Source organism: Rhinatrema bivittatum, chromosome 10, assembly GCF_901001135.1.
Source record: "Rhinatrema bivittatum chromosome 10, aRhiBiv1.1, whole genome shotgun sequence".
Taxonomy (NCBI): Eukaryota; Metazoa; Chordata; class Amphibia; order Gymnophiona; family Rhinatrematidae; genus Rhinatrema; species Rhinatrema bivittatum.
The window spans coordinates 26,790,674-26,809,171 of NC_042624.1; the positions used below are offsets into that span (position 1 = coordinate 26,790,674).

General features: G+C 46.8%; 1 protein-coding gene across 2 annotated transcripts; it reads right to left on the bottom strand.

Moving 5' to 3' along the window:
• Positions 1-1,021: 1,021 nt before the first annotated feature.
• On the bottom strand, positions 1,022-18,486 carry ITPA (inosine triphosphatase). Of its 2 annotated transcripts, XM_029618975.1 has the most exons (8): positions 18,337-18,486; positions 17,337-17,394; positions 17,188-17,252; positions 10,908-10,981; positions 5,944-5,975; positions 5,279-5,394; positions 3,582-3,658; positions 1,022-1,947 (listed from the first exon to the last, which is right to left on the bottom strand). In XM_029618975.1, exons 1-8 carry the CDS (start codon positions 18,397-18,399, stop codon positions 1,824-1,826), a joined length of 609 nt encoding a protein of 202 aa, XP_029474835.1. In that variant the 5' UTR covers positions 18,400-18,486; the 3' UTR covers positions 1,022-1,823. The 2 variants fall into 2 exon arrangements, with proteins under 2 accessions (XP_029474835.1, XP_029474836.1); XM_029618976.1 differs by lacking the exon at positions 3,582-3,658.
• Positions 18,487-18,498: the final 12 nt, after the last annotated feature.

Consider the following 18,498-nt stretch of genomic DNA (forward strand, 5'->3'; position numbering starts at 1 on the left):
TTTAGGCATAGAAACCATGGTTATGTACATAATTCTTGTTTTCTGCATATAAAATATGATTTATGAACTAAAAAATCCTGTCCATGCAGAAAGCATTTTTGTGTGTAAAATCACAACAAATATGCATCTAATGGAGGCAGTACATGTAAGCCTTATCTCATGCATATTCATTGTGGATATCCTGAAAGCCTGGCCTGTTGGTGGTGCTTGAGAACTACAGGTGCGCCCAGGGTGGCTCAGATCCTCCAGGGCAGCGTATCTCAGCCTCTCCTGGAGGCACACCTAACCAATCGAGTTTGCAAGATATCTTTAATGAATATTCACTGGATAGCCAGTATATGCAAATCTAAGAAGTTAAAAACATAAGAACATGCCATACTGGCTCAAACTAAGGGTCCATCAAGCCCAGCATCCTCTTTCCAAAGGTGGCCAATCCAGGATACAAGTACCCGGCCTGTACCTAAACACTAAATAAATCCCATACTGCTCATGCCAATTTTGGGGTTCCCCCAAGCATTGTTTTGGTTAATGTTTATCGTTTCTGTCCTTTGCACAAATTAAAGAAACATTAAAAACCAAAACAAAAACAAAAACAGAAAACAAAAAATAAAGAAACTGGGTCGCCAGGGGCCCCCTACATCTCACCTCAGCCCCCATAATTTCATTTCAAACACATGCATATCCCTAATCATTACCCCTCGATCAGAGAGCCAGTGGGAATGAAGGAAGAGAAACCCATATCAATCATCCAAAGCAAAGAATTTACATTTCCCTGAACTGAGCTTCCCTGCAATTCATTGCCTAGATTTAGGCACAAAGGACCTCACCCCTGATCTGCAGCACCAACTCCTTTTCCTTGCCTTAACTCCACTTTTTTGGCACCTACCCTCAGAGGCTCAGCCTCGGGCAGTGTTTTCACAGGTGTGAGATATGTTTCTAACTCCCTTTGTCCCAGACATTTTAGCACCTTGGAACTGCATCCAAGAGAAAGACCCAGAACAAAGCTTTAGCAACGAGTTCCCAGGGTTAATGCTCTCGTCTTTACTGGGGTATTCTGCCACGGATCCTAACAATACCAAAGCCTTTTAAAGAACTGACAGAAACCATCTTCAGAGGGACAGCCAGGGTAGTCTGGTGCAGCACAAATGGTTTAATAAGTTGGTTATTCTATAAGGTGTCACTCGCCTCCTGACGTTTGGTAGTTCACGAGGTTAAAGAGCACACAGGGTCCTTCTGTTCAGCCCATCTGCGAACGATTAACAAAACACAGAGACTGCAAGCTGCATCCAGTCTGCCCATTTCTCCTGCCCGCTGACCCCCCTCCATCTCCAGCTGTGCCCTCACTTCTACACTAAACATCTCTGCTCATTCCAGCTTCAGCTACAATAATTAAGACGATTTTTGGGCATTGAGTGACAACCTAAAAACTTTAAGCATTAGTGTCAGGACTGCAACCATGGTAGGGTCATTCTGGTCATGAGTTTTCCAGAAGTCAGCAGCTTTCCCAGGAGAAAATAAAACAAAAGAATAAAAACAAACTTTGTACATTGATAGCAAGTGTAAGTCAGCCAAGATGAGCACAGTGTGCAAAGGGGGCACGAAATCAGCTGGAGGAGCCTGAAGGAAAAATGCCACAATCCAAAACCCAAAACCCACCCTTTGTCCAGCATCAGAAGAAAAGTGCCAGGTCTACAGTGCAATAACTAAAGTGAGGGCACAGCCCGTCAGGGCAGTAACAGGAAAAGCTGCAAGTTAAATGTACAGTTACGCAGACAGGAAAGCACTGATGTCACCCAGAGGTGGTCTTGGTGCTCGGGGACGCATTATTTCTCAGTGGAGGCAGCTTCGGGCAGACCGTTGTGCTGACAGAAGTAGTTCGACATTTCCTTCAGAGCCCGGTACCGGTGAGAGATGGAGTTCTTCATATCTTTGGACATCTCTGCGTACCTGCGGGAATATTTACAGTCAGCCTCGCTCCAGCGCACAACACTACGAACACAACATACAGCGAGAGCCACAGAGGAGAAGGAGAGTCACGGGGAAGAGTGGCCTCTGATACCTGGGAAGGTTAGATTGTACCCTGCCCTGAACATAGGAAGGGCGGGTAAGAAATGTCTTAAAATAAATAAATACATGTGACACAGTTCAACTGACTGAATATTAGGCAGCAAGGCTGAGTGCCAGAGAATAAATCCAGCTCCACTCCCCACCTCTCACATATGAACTAAAATGAAGCTGTCGTAGTGAAGGTGAGCAGGGCCGTGTTCATTCTCCCACCCGTGCTTTATCACACCCTTCCTCTGGCTCAATCATGCAGAGCAGAGCTCTTTCCGGAGCCTGGTACATGGATGCTCTTGAGCTGGCCAGCCAGGGTTGCTGTTCCTCACCGCAGCTCCAGCCTCTGCTGGCCCCAGGATTTAAGGGACAGGAAAGCTGCATATCCTTCATAAGAGCACTTTGACCCATCAGCTCAGGCCCTTAAACTGAAATACAGGTATAGAACCATATACTGTGAATTAATGTTGGCTTTTCTGTCATAGGTCAATATTTGTTTTTCTAATTGTCATAATAAACGTTGACCCTCAATAACCATCCAGAACAGGGATGGCAAAGTCTGAACATGTATTAGACACAAATAGGCCTGGTTGTCAGGATATCCACAATGAATATGCATGAAATATATTTACATGAATCGAAGCAGCGCATGCAAATTATCTCATGCATATTCATTACGGATCTCCTGAATACCGGGCTGGTTTATGGCTCTTAAGAACCAGGGGTGGCCTCCCCTCATCTCGTATAACCATTTTAGTAACTAAACCATCCAGGAATTTTAAAACCAGAAACGTTAGGGTTTTCTCCTGCCCCCCCATTACTTCCTCCTCTGCCTCTCAGCACAAAGTTCTCTCGCAGACCTTCCTGGAGCCTCCAAGACCTTTTACTGTCAAGCAGCGACCCGGGCTAGGAAGAGGAGCTCAGGGTCCCAGGATCAAAGGCTGGACGAGCATTTCTCTTACGGTGTCGCCCGGTGGCCAGTGACAGTCGGCACTGGAAAGTCCTCTGTAATGGGAGCTATGAGAGGAAACCGGAAAATACTGAAAGTCATGAGAAAACGTTGTTTGGAAAAGAGTAAGGAGACAGACCCGATGAGCCTAAAGCAGAAGAGGGCGGTCAAAGGAGGAGCAGAACGGGGCACGGCCTGTGCTGTAAGCTGGACAGAGAGAGAGAGAGGATTAAAAAGCTAAAGACGCATTCTGCAGCAGAAGGAGGCGAGAGGGAGCTACGATGGGGGCTTCGTTACGGAGCCACCCAACTACAACCTGAAGGCAAGGAGAAGAGAAGTTATAGAGAGGGGCAGAGAGAATTCAAGCATGCGTGGGACGGGCACAAAATGAGTGGTAGGGCAGCGAAGGGAGGCGAGCAGAGGAGGCGGATACAAATGGGCAGACTTAGTGAGAACTCCTGTGTATGTCTGCTGCCTTCCCAACCATCTCCTGATCTCAGACGGGGCTGCGCAAGGGAAGACGCGAGGCAAATGCAAAGTAAAAAAGAGAAGCACAGAGCTAGAAGGTGGCACTTACGTCTGGTTATAGCCGTCCGGCTGGAAGCAGGGATCCCAGCCAAAGTCTCTGGGGCCGCGGGGCGCTACTATCTGACCCTGCCAATGCAAGAGAGGAGAGAAGAGGATCAGCATCTCATCAGCCTTATAACAGTCCTCCACCCCACCCCTCACATGACAGCCCCGTCATCCTCAATCCAAGCCCATATAGCATCTGCACCACTGCCCCTGGGATTGTAACGTGCTTAAAAGACAGAAAAATAAAAAGAGTAGGATGAGTCAGTTTTCATAGTGGAGTGGCTCAGGGATCTGTACTTGGACCGGCGCTTTTCAATATATTCATAAATGATCTGGAAACGAATACGACGAGTGAGGTTATCAAATTTACAGATGATACAAAATTATTCAGAGTACTTAAATCACAAGCAGATTGTGATAAATTGCAGGAAGACCTTGCAAGACTTGAAGATTGGGCATGAAATTTAATGTGGATAAGTGCAAGGTGATGCATATAGGGAAAAATAACCCATGCTATAATTACACAATGTTGGGTTCCATATTAGGTGCTACAACCCAAGAAAGAGATCTAGGTGTCATAGTGGATAACACATTGAAATCGTCGGCGCAGTGTGCTGCGGCAGTCAAAAATGCAAATAATGTTAGGAATTATTAGGAAGGGAAAGGTTAATAAAACTAGAGAACGGAACTGTATGGTTTTCAAATGAAATGTCTTTCCTGTAGCCAGAGTGACAGGGCAAAACACAAGGCCCTCTGACTGCCTGAAGGGCACATCAGTATCCCTGCTTGGGAGTGATATGCCTCTGTCTCTGTGGTGTAAAACATGCAGCCCCAACAAACTGGGGACGTCACACAGCACAGGCTGCAGTCAAACGTAGGAGGGATGGGTGAAGTGAAATGTACGTGCGTTACCTAGAGATGCTTTGCTGGGTATTCACTTGCCAAACTCATAACGAGCTGCAGGATGGGAAAGTGGAACTTGTTGGGAGGAGTCAGTTTTTGTGATTTATGCTATTGGACGTGGGACCAAGGATCCCGATGGCAAATTGGCAGCTTTCAGTCCATCATCACAGCCAATAGTGAAGTGCGGCATGGGCCTGCAGAAGTATGAGCTACTGGCAGCCAACGCAGCTCGGGCCTGGCACGGAGGAGGCAAACATTCAATCACTGGTGCACACCACTGCCACTGACCCTCCTGGGTGAAGAGGAAGGGAGCTGAAGAGGTGGGGGGGAGGGGACAAGGAGGCAGGAGATGAGGGAGGGAGAGAATTGAGAAGCTGGTTTTGGAGTACAATGGAAGAAAATGGAGAGCACAGAGATGAAAGAGGGCAAGATAAGATGTTGGAGAGAGAGAGAGAGAAAGGCACATAAAACAGTAGTAAGATGAAAAGAAGGATCAGGAAAAGATGATGTTTTCTGAAATGAACTCTTTTGTGGAGAAATACCAGTGTGAAAGAAAAACAGTGCTTGTAACTACTTCTGCTGCCTTGAGCTGTGCATGGAGGGAAACTCCCAGTCCTCACCCTGCAGAGAAAGAGACTCCTATCCTTCACCTTAGCGCTCACCGCTGACCTTTCCTCGCTCTGCAGAGAGCAATGCCCGGATGCCCTGAGGGTGCAGGGCATTCTCTGGCTACACCGGGCAGAGGCTGCAGCTCGGAGGAACTTAAGTGCTGATTAGGGATGCGTTGGGAGTACGTACGGAAGTTTTGCCTCTGAACAGCTGCACTGGGTCTTCAGGATTACCGGTGCTGAATGCAAACGTGCAGAGAGCATAGGCGGACTTATCCTCAAACCCCGCCAGCATCCTGTGCAGACCTGAGAGAGGGGAGAAAGGGGCCACACTGAGGTCTCACAAACACAGCAGCGGAAAAAGAAGTCCCGCATCAAGACATGGCCGAACATCTTAGCAGCTCTAAAACCCCGTGCCAGGACTGCCGAAGCACAGGCACGCAATGCAGTTAGCTTGGCTGTTGTGCTGTCTCGCTGCTGGTAATTTCTTCACCATAAATCGAAGAACACCATCTTCAGTACGAGACAGTCTGCTCCTCTTTGGGACAGGGGGCTCTGGGGCTGCACGTTACTGTTCTATTCAACATTAACAGGGGGATTTTAAAATTGCATAATGGGGGAAGTAGCCAGAAATATTTCTAGAGAAAACACACAGGTGTCCAAATACCCTAGCATGTTTCCTTCCCACCGTCTCAGCCTAGAAATGCTAACGTGACCCTGTCCTGTCCAGGGACACCAAGTCTGCAGTCAGATCTCTGTATGACAAACAATATTCTGCCGTAACGCTCTCACCACTGACAAGCCACTCACGTGTTACTTCACCAGAATTTCAAATCTAATTAAAAAAGCACATACCTTCAGGTTTTAAGTTTCCCAGAAACCATTTTCTGAAAGAAAAAAGAGGAGTGTGTGTGTTAGTTTTACAAAGCTGCTGGGTTAAAGCCCCTGCTGTCAGGTGGAAGAGAGTGGGTCAGTTTCCTGGCCCTGTCCCAGATGGCTCTGCAGCTGGCACTTCACTGGGGATCTTCAGCCATACTGCTTGGTTTTGCAGATGACGCCAGTAAAGAAACACTGGTTCTTACCTGTTAATTTTTGTTCCTGTAGTACCACGGATCAGTCCAGACCACGGGTTGAGCCTCCTATCCAGCAGATGGAGACAGACTAAAACTGAAGCAATAGCATCCTTCAATCATCGGGCAATAGTAGCCTTGGAAGCTTTATGCCCTTTCCTGGGATCGCTCCACAAGACAAAAAGATGATCCGACAGGCGAAAATCAATAGTGACCTCCAAGTAACACATCAGCGCTCACCTGACATCCAAACGCTTCAATTCACGAGCATGTGGAGAATTCTGAACCAAATCTGGGAATACAGGCAACTCAGACTGGTTCACGTGAAAAGCCGATACAACCTTAGGCAGGAAGGACGGCACAGTTCTAAGAGAAACGCCACAATCGGAAAACCTAAGAAAAGGCTCGGGACAAGAGAGCCTGAATTTCCTTCTGCGTGACGCACCTGAGCGGTACAAAAGGAGGTTCACGCAACGTCCTAAGGACCAAATTCAAACTCCAGGATGGACAAACTGCTCGACATGGTGGATTCAAATGCTTAGCACCTCGAAGGAAACGAACCACGTCCGGATGAGCCACTACGGACGCACCGTCCACCTTCTCACGTAAACAGCCTAATGCCGCCACTTGAACCTGTAGAGAACTGAAAGTTAGCCCCTTCGCCAAACCCTCTTGCAAGAAGGCTAGAATGTGGACGATCGAGGCCTGCCTAGGGGAAACATTCGACCTACACCACCAAGAGTCAAAAACTCGGACAATCGTAAGAGAGGTGGAAGTTTGGTGAGCCCGCAAAAGAGTGGAAATTACCGAATCCAGATACCCCTTCTTTCTCAACTGTCACCTCTCATAAGCCAAGCCGCTAGACAAAAGCGATCTACCTGGTCAAAAAATACTGGACCCTGCTGCAGGAGATTCGGAAGATGACCCAGACGGGGAGGTCCGTCCACTGCAAGGTTGAGGAGATCCGCCAACCACGGCCTCCATGGCCATTCCAAAGCCATCAGCACCACCTCTCCTGGATGGGCTTCTATCCTTCTCAAGACCTTGCCTCCCAGAGGCCAAGGAGGGAATGCGTAGAGCAGAATGTCACGAGGCCATGGGAGGACAAGAGTGTCCACCCCTTCCGCTCTGTGCTCTGTCTTCTGCAACTGAAGAAGCACGGCGCCTTGGCATTCCTCCCAAGTCGCCAGTAGATTCAAACGGGGAACCCCCCCACCAATGAGATATCAATGCGAACGCCTCAGACAGCTCCCATTCTTCGGGATCCAATCTCTGATGGCTCAGAAAATCCGCCTGTACGTTGTCTACTCCGGCAATGTGCGAAGCCGCTATCCTGAGCAGATGAATTTCTGCCCAAGCCATGACCTCGTCCGCCTCCACAGCTACGGGATGGCTCTTTGTGCCTCCCTGCTGGTTGATGTATGCTACAGTCATTGCGTTATCGGAGAGCACTCTCATCGACAGATGATGAACCAGAGGCAAGAACTGCTGCAAGGCCAACCATACCGCCCTGGTTTCGAGACGATTGATGGACCATTGTGCTTCTTGCTGTGTCCATTGGCCTTGTGCTGCCTGAGATTGGCAAACTGCCCTCCAACCAGAAATACTGGCATCTGTCATTACAATCGTCCACCGAGGGACCTCCAGATCCACCCCCCTGGGACAAATATTCGGGGCTCAGCCACCAAGCTAGGCTGGACCTGGCCGGTTCCTGGAGGGATATGGGGACTTGAAAAGCCTCAGATTTCGGGTCCCAACGTGAGAGCAAAGCCCTTTACAATGGCCTCATGTGAGTGAAAGCCTACGGGACCAACTCCAGAGTAGACGCCATAGAACCAAGAACCTGTAAATAGTCCCACGCCCTAGGAACTGGCAGGGACAAGAGACGCCGAACTTGCGACATGAGTTTTTCTATCTGTTCCTGCATCAGGAAGACTTTCCCAATCCGAGTAATGAATCTCGCCCCCAAAAAATCCAGGGCCTGGGCAGGGGACAATGGGTTCTTGTCCCCATTGATGATCCAACCCAGAGCGCGAAGTGTCTGCACCACCTTGGCAACCACCGCCTCGCATAGTTCCTTTGACTTCGCTCGAATGAGCCAATCGTCCAAGTAGGAATGGACCAGGATCCCCTGGCGACGGAGAGCGACTGCCACGACCATCATCACCTTGGTATACGTGCGCGGAGTGGTAGCCAGCCTGAAGGGAAGTGCCTGAAACTGGCAATGCTTGCCGAGGACCATAAATTGGAGATACCGCTGATGGTCCTTCTGAATTGCAACGTGTGGGTATGCTTCCATCAAATCGAGGGACGCTAAAAACTCGCCTGCTCTGACTGAGGCGATTACGGAACATAGCATCTCCATGCAAAAACGGGGCACTCCAAGAGCTCTGTTGACCTTCTTCAGATCTAAAATGGGATGGAAGGACTCCTTCTTCGGAACCAGAAAATAAATCGAATATCTGCCGTTTGAAGTTCGTCCAAAGGAACCGGAATGACCGCCCCGAGTTCTAAAAACCAGCGAAGCGTGAGAAACATCTGGCGCCTTTTCTCCAGGGACCCGCAGGGCGACACCAGAAATAGATCGCGAAAGGGATAAGCAAAATCTAAGGCATAGCCGTGTTCTACAATGTTTAGAATCCAATGGTCCGATGTTATTTTGACCCACTCCTCGTAAAACAGGGACAGTTGCCCCCCCCGATGACCAGAACAGGGGAGTAGGCTGGCGCTATTTCATTGGGAGGACTTGACTCCTGTCGCCCCTGTGGCACCGTCGTCTCGGGCGGGTCTACGGCCACGAAAGGAATGAGACCAAGTCTGTGATCTGCCGGACGATAGTCTTTGGCCAAACGGAGCCGGCTTAGACTGGCAAAAACGGCACTGCCCCCGAAAATGCGACCGGGAAGAGCTGAAACCTCTGGAAGCCTTTGGCCTATCCTCCAGGAGCTTGTACACCTTATTGTCCCCCAAGGACATAATGAGCTGCTCCAAATCATCTCCAAAAAGTAGTTTCCCCCGAAATGGAAAAGCACCCAGCTGTGACTTGGAGGAAACATCAGCCAACCAATTAAGGAGCCTTAAAAGACCATGGGCTGACACCGCAGAAGCCATAGTACATGAAGACATACAAGGCATCTGCCCCATACGCTACCGCCACCTCCAAATGATCAGCCTGCTCAGACTCCTCCGGGAAGAGCTCTCTGGCACTCAGGAGTTGTTGTAACCCACCGGAGACTCGCTTGCTGCATTAAACTACTTCAAACGGCGCTCGAACCCCCAGAGCCGACACTTTGAAGATACGCTTGAGAAGCACCTCAAGCTTACGATCCTGAGGGTCCTTAAGGGCAGCTGCCCCAACCAATGGAATAGTCGTATGCTTGGTGACTGCGGATACAGCTGCATCCACCTTGGGAACCTTAAGGAGGTCAAGAGAGTCGTCCAGCAGTGGGTACAATTTTTCCATAGCTCTGCCTCCTGAAACATCAGCTCGAGCAACATAGGATGAAAAGGAAAAGTCCTAGCCGGGGGATGAAGACCAGACAGCACCGGATCCACCAGGCCCTGATCCTGAGGCGTCGGCATCTGACCAGCCAGTATGCCTAACTCTGCTAGGACATGTGGAATCATCGGCTCCAACTCACTTCTACGAAAGAGCCTAAGGACCTGAGGATCATCCCTTCCACCGGGGCCACACCCTCGGAATCCTCATCCACGTCCGCCTGAAGTGGATCCGCCAGTGGCACCACACCCTGGCTCCCGGAACCTTCCCGCCCTAGGAACCTGCACGGAAGGAGGGTCCATTCCCAGGCCGTCCCAGAGGGGCCTCAGAATCCCCTATGGGCATAAAGGTAGGTAAATATGCCTTATGTAACGGCAAAATAAAATCAGCCGAAAAAGGATGCTGGCCCTTTAAATGTTCCCAAGGGGGGGTACCCAAGGGAGTACGGAAGGCAGGAAGCAAATTGTGGGGAGACCCGGGCCAAAATCATGCAGAAATAACTGAGGAGGGAGATCCCCTCCCCCTGCCGAGCTATCTGCATCTGCAGCTCCTAAAATGGCCGCCGTTGCCGCATTTGCGGGGCAGACTGAGTACCACAAAGCAGCACTGGAGCGCCTGCACCACGGGACCGATGCGCCTGCCTCCCCCTTCCGTCAGCCACTGACAGGCCCTAGCCCCCGGGAAGACACCGGGAGCAGAGGCTCTCTCGGGAGAGCCGCGCTGCCAGCTCCCCGCAGGCTTTACAGGCCAAAGTGTGCGGCATTGCCGCGCTGTAAAGGAGGGGAGGTCGCCAAAGTAAACACTGGAGTCCGGGAGGCCGAAGAAGAGCAGCCCAGCTCTAAAAATAGATACGGATCGTTCCGTTTTTTTGTTTTTTAAATTGCATTGGCCTCACCAGAGCATAACCCCGCGATTGTCTCTGGGCCGGGGGGGGGGGAGGGACCGGCCCACGGGTAAATCCCCCCCCCCCCAGCCACTGCTCCTGGTACACTCGAGCGAAGAGAAAACTTCCCGGCAGGCCTTCCACCGAGGAGAAAATGACTCGGCTCCTCGGGAGGCCCGGCTTTTTTTTTTTTATAGAATCAAATTAGCCAGGACTGCAGGTGGCACATCCTACTTACAGGGGTGCCCTTCAAGTTTTTCTCTGTCTCCATCTGCTGGAAGGGAGGCATAAGCCAGCAGTCTGGGCTGATCCGGGTACGTACAGGGAAAGAGCAGCATGTGGTACAAAGGAGCGCCACTATACTTACATGTAAGGTCCGGGAAGACCCCCAAAGGCATTGAAACACAGACACGTATCTTCCACTATAACGGGTCCTTGCACCTGTGGTGGCAGAGGGAGGGAAACAACCATGAAGACAAAAAACTTCCATTTTTATCCAGCTAAGTTTAGGTCTGGAGAGGACTCACCCAGCTACAGCTCTGCTATTCAGGGGGGTTTGAACTGACCCCCTTGTTTGTTCTGTCTTCTCTCACAAATGAAATATGTTGGTGCGTATGCACATATTAATGACGCTGAAATTATGTTAGGTGTTTGCACGCAGTAATGCTCACCCTCATTATCTTTATCCCGATATTCATCTATACATAACTAAGCATGCAGCTGAACATCTGGCTACATCTGTGCATGCTGACTTAGGGATGCTGTTTGTGCAGCACTGCTTAATGCTAAAGAATGCTTTTAGCTAAATTCAAGAACCCAGGCACGCCCCAACCCCGCCCTTTGTATGGCTAAATCTGTACACACAGCAATGTTGTGCACACAAATTTAACTGGACAGCAGGGGTAGGGGAAGACATTTTAAAAACCAATTTGATTTACACGGTTAAAACTGGCTTTCAATTGCATAAATCTTTTGTGATTTGACCGCCATTATTTGAAAGTAGTTTATTATTATTATTTGCCTCTTGAAAGCAGAACAGCATTCATAATGTCACAAGGAATAGGCTCGTGTGTCTATTTGAAACCTTGTATGGACTGATCTGATCCAGCGAGTGTGAACTAGTTTGTCATGCGGTTTCAAAATGGCTGCCTCCAGAATTTCTGGGGAATAATTGAGGGATGATAATCAGTAGAGGGTGAATATTACTGCTTGGATGTGTACTTTTGAATCACGGCTCAGGACACAGGAGGGTTCTGCACAGGAGTGTTTCTCAGGAGCAGCTTGTGGAAGCTACCATGGTGGTTAAAGTGGACCAGTAATCACGAGATCATCGAGGGCAGTCACCAGTGGCTGCTTTCATGCAGTGCAGAGAAGCTGCCTAAAGATATTTAAATACGAAAGCTTTAAAAATCAGATTCAGGAGCAATAAAATATTTAGAATTGTTTGAGGGCCTAAAAGTCCACGAAGGTTGCAAACCCTGGGGCTAGATGTGTTCCAGTGGAACACTGTGGAAAGAAAAAAAATAGGACAAGGTTTGTAGACATGGACAGCAGCAATGAGAGTCATTACCGAGGATGAAACATTTCAGCACCTGAGGTATCCATCATGGAGCCCTGGGACTCTTAGGAGGGAACTGGATGGTTTTGTAGGCATCGGGCTGTGAGTGGACATGGTGATTGATGTCAGTACTAAGGTACTAAACAGTGGATCAAGTCTTCCGTGGTAGTAAGTGACTGTTAATTTCCTATCTTTATCATAGAAACATAGAAGACGACCAAATGGCCCATCCAGTCTGCCCAGCAAGCTTTCACACTTATTTTTCTCATACTTATCTGTTACTCTGACCGCTGAGGTCAGGGCCCTTATTGGTAACTTTTTTGGTTCTAATTTTCCTTCCACTCCCGCCATTGATGTAGAGAGCAGTGCTGGAGCTGCATCAAAGTGAAGTATCAAGCCTAATTGGTTTGGGGTAGTAACCGCCGCAATAAGCAAGCTACTCCCATGCTTATGTTTACCCAGCCTGTGCAATTCAGTCTTTGTTGGTTGTTGTCTGAATATAAATCCTCTTTTCTTCATTCCCCCTGCCATTAAAAGCAGTGAGCTGCGCTGGATATGTATTCAAAGTGAAGTATCAGGCTTAATTGATTTGGGGTAGTAACCACCGCAACAAACAAGCTACTCCCACGCCTATTTGTGAATGGCAAATCCTTTTTTCCACATTTATTTGAGCACTGGACATTTCTGTTTTAATTTGATCTTCCAGATATTTATTTCACGTACACTAACTGACTATCCATTTATCTTAATTATAAACTGTCCTGATAATGTATGGTCACCTATTACCATCCTAATCTTTTTTGTCTTTTCATGAAATAGCACATGTAGCTGAAGGAAGAAAATGTTTTTTGTTTTTTTTTTAAGTTTTGACAATTAAATATATATTAAATTATATCATCATATGTGCACACCATAACCTTTCATTGCAATTGAAAATGAACTCTTATGCATATGCCAAAAGCTCAGGACTACAATATTGTTCGCTAATAATGGACAAAAGTCTAAGACTGATCCACAATGACAAAAATGTATACAAACTTTGACCTAGATTCATCAAGTCGCTATAAATATAGTGAAAATAGCACCCGTGATAAAAAAGGGACGTGGTTAGGCTCCTGCTGGGGGGGACGACGAAGAGAGAGAGAGCGAGATTCTTTATAAGGCTCCTATATAAGTAAACTATTTATACCACTGTAAGAGGGGCAACGAGTAACTCGGAGGGAGGTTTTGGTGGTGACAAGAGATACAAACAGCACAGTAGACATCAGTGAAGATTTTATGTGATTTGGAGTGATGAAAGGTACACAAAGATGATATTTGTACATTGTACCCCCGACCTAGCTGCTGTGTGTGTGAGAGTGAGAGAGAGATAAGCAGCCTGTATGAGGGTGTATGCGTGACAGAGAAAGGGAGCTTGTGTGGGTGTGTGTGCAAGAAAGAGGGACCCTGTGTGAGGGGATGTGAGTTTGCAAGAGAGTGAGGGAGCATGTGCACTAGAGAAAGGGAGCCTGTATGAGTGTGTGTGTATGTGCACTAGAGAGGGAGCATATGTGTGAACGAGGGAGGGACAGAGGGAGTAGTACTGAAAACGGGGTCAAACTCTGGGAATGGCTACAGAGTGGAAGGGGTTGAGCCTAGAGGTGGAGGGGAGAGATACTGGCAGGTGGAGAAGTTGGGGCCTGAGAGGGCAAAGTGGCCAGGGCAGTAGGGAGAGTGAGTGGAAGGGACACTCTTACTGCGAATTTCTAAGGAAATTCTGCTCAAAATATTTGAAATTCTGCATCTTTAAATACATTTTTTCTGTATTAATTTAAAATGCAATTACTTCAAGACTGTCATGTAAATTGTGTTATTTTGACCAATATAAAGTTTGCAGAATTTTAAGTTTGTGTGTGCAGAATTCTAGGAGTACGAGGGGAGACAATAAGTAAATCTACAGCTCTAGCACTAAATTTTCAAAAGAGAGACTTTGATAAAATGAGGAAGATAGTTGAAAAAACTGAAACGTTAAGAATGTACAACAGGTGTGGACATTTTTTTTAAATCCCATCTTAGAAGCTCAGTCCAGATGTATTCCACACATTAAGAAAGGTGAAAGGAAGGCCAAACGACTGCCAGCTTGGTTAAAAGGCAAAATGAAAGAGACTATTTTAGCCAAAAAATCTTCCTTCAAAACTTGGAAGATCCACCTGAAGAAAATAGGTAAAAGCATAAGCATTAGTAGGTTTAATGTAAAACACTGATAAGACAGGCTACGAGAGAATTTGAAAAGTTGGCTGAACAGGCAAAAACATAATAAAAACCTTTAAAAAATAGCCGAAGCAGGAAGCCTGTGAGAGAGTCGGTTGGACCATTAGATAAGGGGTTAAAGGGGTGTTTAGGGAAGATAAGGCCATTGCGGAAAGGCTAAATAAATTCTTTGTTTCAGTTTTCAAAGGTTTATGATTCAGATGAACTGAACCACATCACGGTGAACCTGAAAGATGTAGTAGGGCAGATTGCCAGACAGGATATATACATCAAGGTATTATACACCGGTCCGAGTACAGGGATCTGTACTCGGACCGGTGCTTTTCAATATATATATATATATAAATGATCTGGGAAAGAATACGATGAGTGAGGTTATCAAATTTGCGGATCATACAAAATTATTCAGAGTAGTTAAATCACAAGAGGATTGTGATACATTACAGGAGGACTTTGCAAGACTGGAAAATTGGGCATCAAAATGGCAGATGAAATTTAATGTGGACAAGTGCAAGGTGTTGCATATAGGGAAAAATAACCCTTGCTGTAGTTACACGATGTTAGGTTCCATATTAGAAGCTACCACCCAGGAAAAAGATCTAGGCATCATAGTGGATAATACTTTAAAATAGTCGGCTCAGTGTGCTGCAGCAGTCAAAAAAGCAAACAGAATGTTAGGAATTATTAGGAAGGGAATGGTTAATAGAACGGAAAATGTCATAATGCCTCTGTATCGCTCCTTGGTGAGACCGCACCTTGAATACTGTGTACAATTCTGGTCGCCGCATCTCAAAAAAGATATAATTGCGATGGAGAAGGTACAGAGAAGGGCAACCAAAATGATAAAGGGGATGGAACAGCTCCCCTATGAGGAAAGGCTGAAGAGGTTAGGGCTGTTCAGCTTGGAGAAGAGACGGCTGAGGGGGGATATGATAGAGCTCTTTAAGATCATGAGAGGTCTTGAACGAGTAGATGTGACTCGGTTATTTACATTTTCGAATAATAGGACTAGGGGGCATTCCATGAAGTTAGCAAGTAGCACATTTAAGACTAATCCGAGAAAATTCTTTTTCACTCAACGCACAATAAAGCTCTGGAATTTGTTGCCAGAGGATGTGGTTAGTGCAGTTAGTATAGCTGGGTTCAAAAAAGGATTGGATAAGTTCTTGGAGGAGAAGTCCATTACTGGCTATTAATCAAGTTTACTTAGGGAATAGCCACTGCTATTAATTGCATCAGTAGCATGGGATCTTCTTGGTGTTTGGGTAATTGCCAGGTTCTTGTGGCCTGGTTTGGACTCTGTTGGAAACAGGATGCTGGGCTTGATGGACCCTTGGTCTGTCCCAGCATGGCATGTTCTTATGTGGTACTGAAATAGCTCAAAAATGAATTTTCAGATCTATTTCTAGTAATTTGTAACCTATCATTAAAACTGTCCATGGCCACCTTCCAGTCTTCAGGTGCAAATGTAACTGATATTTTGAAAGAGCTCCAGATGTGATCTGTGTGTGTCTGACTTCAGTGCTGGGAAAAACTGTGGAAATCGGTAATAATGTAAACCGGTATGATTTGTATATTATATAAGAATGTCGGTATATAAAAATTAAAAATAAATAAAATAAAGAAATCACGGAACATACAGACATAGTATCATGGCACACAGCCAACATGGATTTAACCAAGGAAAGTCTTGCATCATAAAGCTGCTACTTTTTTTTTGAAGGTGTTAATAAACATGTGGATAAAGGTGAGCTGGTAAATGTAGTGTATTTCGATTTTCAGAAGGCGTTTGGCAAAGTCCCTCATGAGAGGCTTCTAAGAAAACTAAAAAGTCATGGGATAGGAGGCAGTTTGTGGACTGCAAACTGGTTAAAAGACAGGTAGGATTAAGTAGTCTGTTTTCACAGTGGAAAGAGGTGACATTGGATGTCTCCGGGATCTGTACTTGGACCAGTGCTTTTTAATATATAGTTAAAAATGATCTGGAAAGGTGAAAGACTGAGTGATCAGATTTGCAGATAATACAAAATCATTCAGAGTAGTTAAATCACAAGCAGACAGTGAAATTACATGAGGACCTTGCAAGACTGGAAGTTTGGGCATCTAAATGGCAGATGAAATTTAATGTGGACAAGTGCAAGGTGATACATAAGGAAAAATAACCCATGCTGTGGTTACACAATGTTAGGTAGAAGATCTAGGCTTCATAGTGGGCAATACCTTGAAATCGTCGGCTCAGTGTGCTGCAGCAGTTAAAAAAGCAAATAGAATGCTAGGAATTATTAGGAAGGGAATGGTGAATAAAACACAGAATGTTATAATATGTCTTTGTATTGTACAGAGAAGAGCAACCAAGATGATAAAGGGGCTAGAACGGCTCCGCTATGAAGAAGAGACCGCTGAGGGGGGATATAATAGAGGTATACAAAATCATGAGAGGACTAGAATGGGTAAATATGAAACGGTTGTTTACTCTTTCAGATAATACCAGGACTAAGGTGCACTCCTTGACGTTGGCAAGCTGGAGAAAATGTTTTCACTCAATGCACAATTAAGCTCTGGAATTTGTTGCAATTAACATGGCTGGGTTTATATATAAAAAAAAAAAAAAAAGTTGGACAAGTTCCTGGAGGAGAAATTCATAAACTTCTATTAGTCAAGTTAACTTAGGAAATAGCCATTGCTTATTACTGGCATTAGTAGCATGGGATCTATTTAATGTTTGAGTACTTGCATCCTGGATTGACCACTACTGGAAAGAGGATGCTGGGCTTGATGGACCCTCAGTCTGAACCAGTATAGCAACTTCTTATGTTTTTAAAAGTAAACTGCTGGTTACCTGTTTCACTGCTTCCAGGCATTTCTGAATGGATATTTCATCAGGTTCACCCTGATACTCGGGCACTAGAGATAAAAGAGAACTGGTAAAAGGGCAGCGGTGAGAACAACAGGGGCTACTGCAGAAGAGTAATACATTCCTGAACTTACAGTCAATTTTTTGGGCAACCAACTTGCAAGGAAACTTGTCTCCGAGAATTTGAACGACCTATTGAAAAATAAGAAACAATTTGTGTTACATTCCCACCATGACTATAGGTTGGTTATGGGGCTCTCTTCTATCCAGCTTACATCAGGAGTGAGTAAGACAATCAGATGGTGTCAGAGCAGTTCCCAGCAAGCATTAAGCCAAGCTTCAAATCTCGCATCTCCCAACCGATGCTGCTTTTGACCTTAAGTAAAATTATTTCACCTCCATCATCTTGGGTACAAATTTAGGAGGTTATTTATTAAAGGCTCTCTCCCATTTTATGTATATGGGAAAAATGCTTACTAAATAGGACCCTTGGTAAGCTCTCTAAGGCAGGGAAATACCTGCTGCTCCTGAATGTAACTCGCCTTCAGCTCGGGCTTGCAAAGGCGAGTGATTACATCCAGAAAGAGTAAGCACCATTAAACCTGGCATATTTGGCAGTCTCGGAGAAGACAAGCAGTAGAGTGGCACCAACTCCAGAGGAAGAGGACTGAAGCAGATGGACCAGGCACTGCTGTCCCCATTCTATCCATGAACGGAGGATCTTAGCTTCCAAAGCCAGGCAGTGACTCCGCCCTTACTTAACCCGACGGCTGCAGGAGCGATGCTATCGATTCAATATTACGCTCATCCTCCAGGAATTACAGAGGGTTTTTAGCTGCTCCCTTGTAATTGCCCTGTACCTCCGCATCATCAGTCAGAGCTGGAACTGCCACCATGCAGTGATCAAGAGCAACAAAACCCTGAGCCAGCTGCCACCCCAGAGCAGAATCCGGGGTCACGAGGTCCCATTGGGCTAAAGTGACTGCGACCTCCCACAGCGCGTGCACCACTCCCAGGGAGGGTGAACGGAGCAGCAGCAAAGTGGACCTGTGGCATAGGCGGCCGGGACGGGGGAGGCGCGCGCTCCTGCACCAACTCTGGGTTGTGGCCTCACCTCCGGACCTGGGCTCTCACCTCCTCCAATTTCTTGGCATTACCGGTCACGAACACAACCTCCTTGCCCGCCACCATTGCCATCGTTCCGCAACCTGCGCGCAGCTTCCGGGAGCCAACCCATGACGCAGACACCAAGCAGCGCCAATCAGAAGACGACTGGGGAGAAAGCAGCCAATTGCA